Source organism: Macadamia integrifolia, chromosome 2 (genome assembly GCF_013358625.1).
Source record: "Macadamia integrifolia cultivar HAES 741 chromosome 2, SCU_Mint_v3, whole genome shotgun sequence".
In the NCBI taxonomy this organism is placed as follows: domain Eukaryota; kingdom Viridiplantae; phylum Streptophyta; class Magnoliopsida; order Proteales; family Proteaceae; genus Macadamia; species Macadamia integrifolia.
This window is the reverse complement of record NC_056558.1, coordinates 4,888,360-4,890,351: the sequence shown is the minus strand read 5'-3', so window position 1 is coordinate 4,890,351 and position 1,992 is coordinate 4,888,360. Positions and strand designations below refer to the sequence as shown.

Genomic DNA, 1,992 nt, shown 5'->3' with positions numbered 1-1,992 from the left:
CCTGGGTCGTTTCTTGAATCATAAATAAGTAAAAATTTCTATTTCTATTTCTAGTTCTAAAAATAAGTGAAACGGAATAGTTTTATCAAACACTTTTTACTCTGTTTCTGCTGTTTCTGGAAACAGAAACGGCAGAAATGCGTTTCTTGAAACGTTATCAAACGGGCCCTTGTTATCAAATGGTTATTACGATATGACAAACTACCTAATTAATCCAAGTTATTTTATCAAAATTTTATGTGAAATAATAGATTTACTCTCAAAGTTCGTTATAATTAAAGGGTAAAAAAGTAAAATTATAATTTATTTATTATCTCTAACCTTTTCATCTTTTTAAGATCTCAGTTTTGGGCTGCAACTTCTTGTCACCAAAGTTGGGAACTAAGAAGTTGTAACCTACTTTTATTATTACAGGTAAGTTTGGCATGCGGGAAAATCACAGCAATCTGCCCAATTAAGCTGCTTGAAAAAGTAAGCGACTTACTCAGATGGGAATAAAAAGACCAATCTCTTCATCTTCCATGGAAGACTGATACATTGCCAATGTTAAGTAAATCTAGCCCTCTCTACCACACCCTTGAGAGACCAGACCCATTGACCCCAGAAGAGGGAACAAGATCTACAGTTAGCCCAACAGAGACTAAAGTCTCTCTGCCAGAAATGCCTTGAAACCAATCTACCATTACTCATCAATGCAGAATACTCGTCTGTGCAGCCCGCGAATGATTACTTTACATACTCAGCCGCAATCAAATTCAACAAAGATGAAAACCCAATTGTTTTTGGGACAATTCAAGCATATCTGAAAGATGCAAAAGAGAGAATAGTTCAAGCAATGGAAGCTACAGAGAAAATGGGGATTTCAATGGGTATCAAATTGGTGAGAGGCAAATAGCTTCCTCACTGGGCTTTGCTTCTCCATTCCATGGAAGCATACAGGAGACACATGCATATTACAATGACTGCAGTTCCTTCATGCTTGAGAAGGTTGCCAGGGGCTCTGGAGCAGTTGTGGTTGCAACCCATAACCATGAATCAGGTAAATAAGGAGGCCAAAATCTTATATTTCTTACATAAGATGATTGTTTGTAATGGTGGATTTGATGATATATGGAGGATGGCAGCAGCAAAGGCACAATCCTTGGGCATTGGAAAGGCAAACCAAAGGTTGCAGTTTGCTCAGCTGAAGGGGATGGCAGAAGGTCTGTCCTTTGGTTTGAGAAATGCAGGGTTTCAAGTGAGCAAGTGCTTGCCATTTGGTCCAGTAGAGAAAGTCATTCCTTATCTTCTTAGGAGAGCTGAAGAGAACAGAGGTCTTTTGTCTGCTTCAACTGTAGATAGGCAGTTGATGAGGTATTACTCAAATTTTTAATTAAAGAGAAGTTCTCTATTTTTTTTTTTTTAATCTATATTTTTTGTTGACAATATTTTTTGGTCCTTTCTTTGCTGTATTTGTGCAGCATGGAGTTGAAGAGGAGACTAAAAGGGGCAATCCTAGGAAGGGAAATAAACTAAGATGATGATTTCTCAGCCACTAAGATCTCCATCAATCTATATGTATATATATAACTGAGCCATATTCCAACTAAAGTAGATAGCGATAGCAATAATGAAATGAAATGTACAACAACTGAGCCTTAATCTTAAATGAAAAGGGTAAAAAGGAAAGTACAAGAAAGTCTTTCAGTTTTCAAGGAAAACAATTTTTTCCTAAACTCAATTGGAATTAAAATTTGGCAGGTGAAAAATTCCCCTAAAAATGTCTGCCCTAAAGTCTAAACCAATAAAAATTAGAAGAGAAACAAATATCGTAGATGGCTCAAAGAAATGTGGACATTTTACATGCAAATTGAGTTCAACATAATAAATCTTTTAACTGATAAACTAATTGGATGATTATAACCTTTCAGAATATTTTTTTTTCTTTTTTGGATGAATAAATAAATTTATACCCAAAGAGAAGAGAAAATACAAGGGGAAAAAAGAGGGAGG

General features: G+C 35.7%; 1 protein-coding gene across 1 annotated transcript; it reads left to right on the top strand.

The window, feature by feature from the left end:
* The first annotated feature begins 883 nt into the window (after positions 1-883).
* LOC122094198 (proline dehydrogenase 1, mitochondrial-like) lies at positions 884-1,981 on the top strand. Its single transcript, XM_042664927.1, has 2 exons — positions 884-1,353; positions 1,461-1,981. Exons 1-2 carry the CDS (start codon positions 926-928, stop codon positions 1,513-1,515), a joined length of 483 nt encoding a protein of 160 aa, XP_042520861.1. The 5' UTR covers positions 884-925; the 3' UTR covers positions 1,516-1,981.
* Positions 1,982-1,992: the final 11 nt, after the last annotated feature.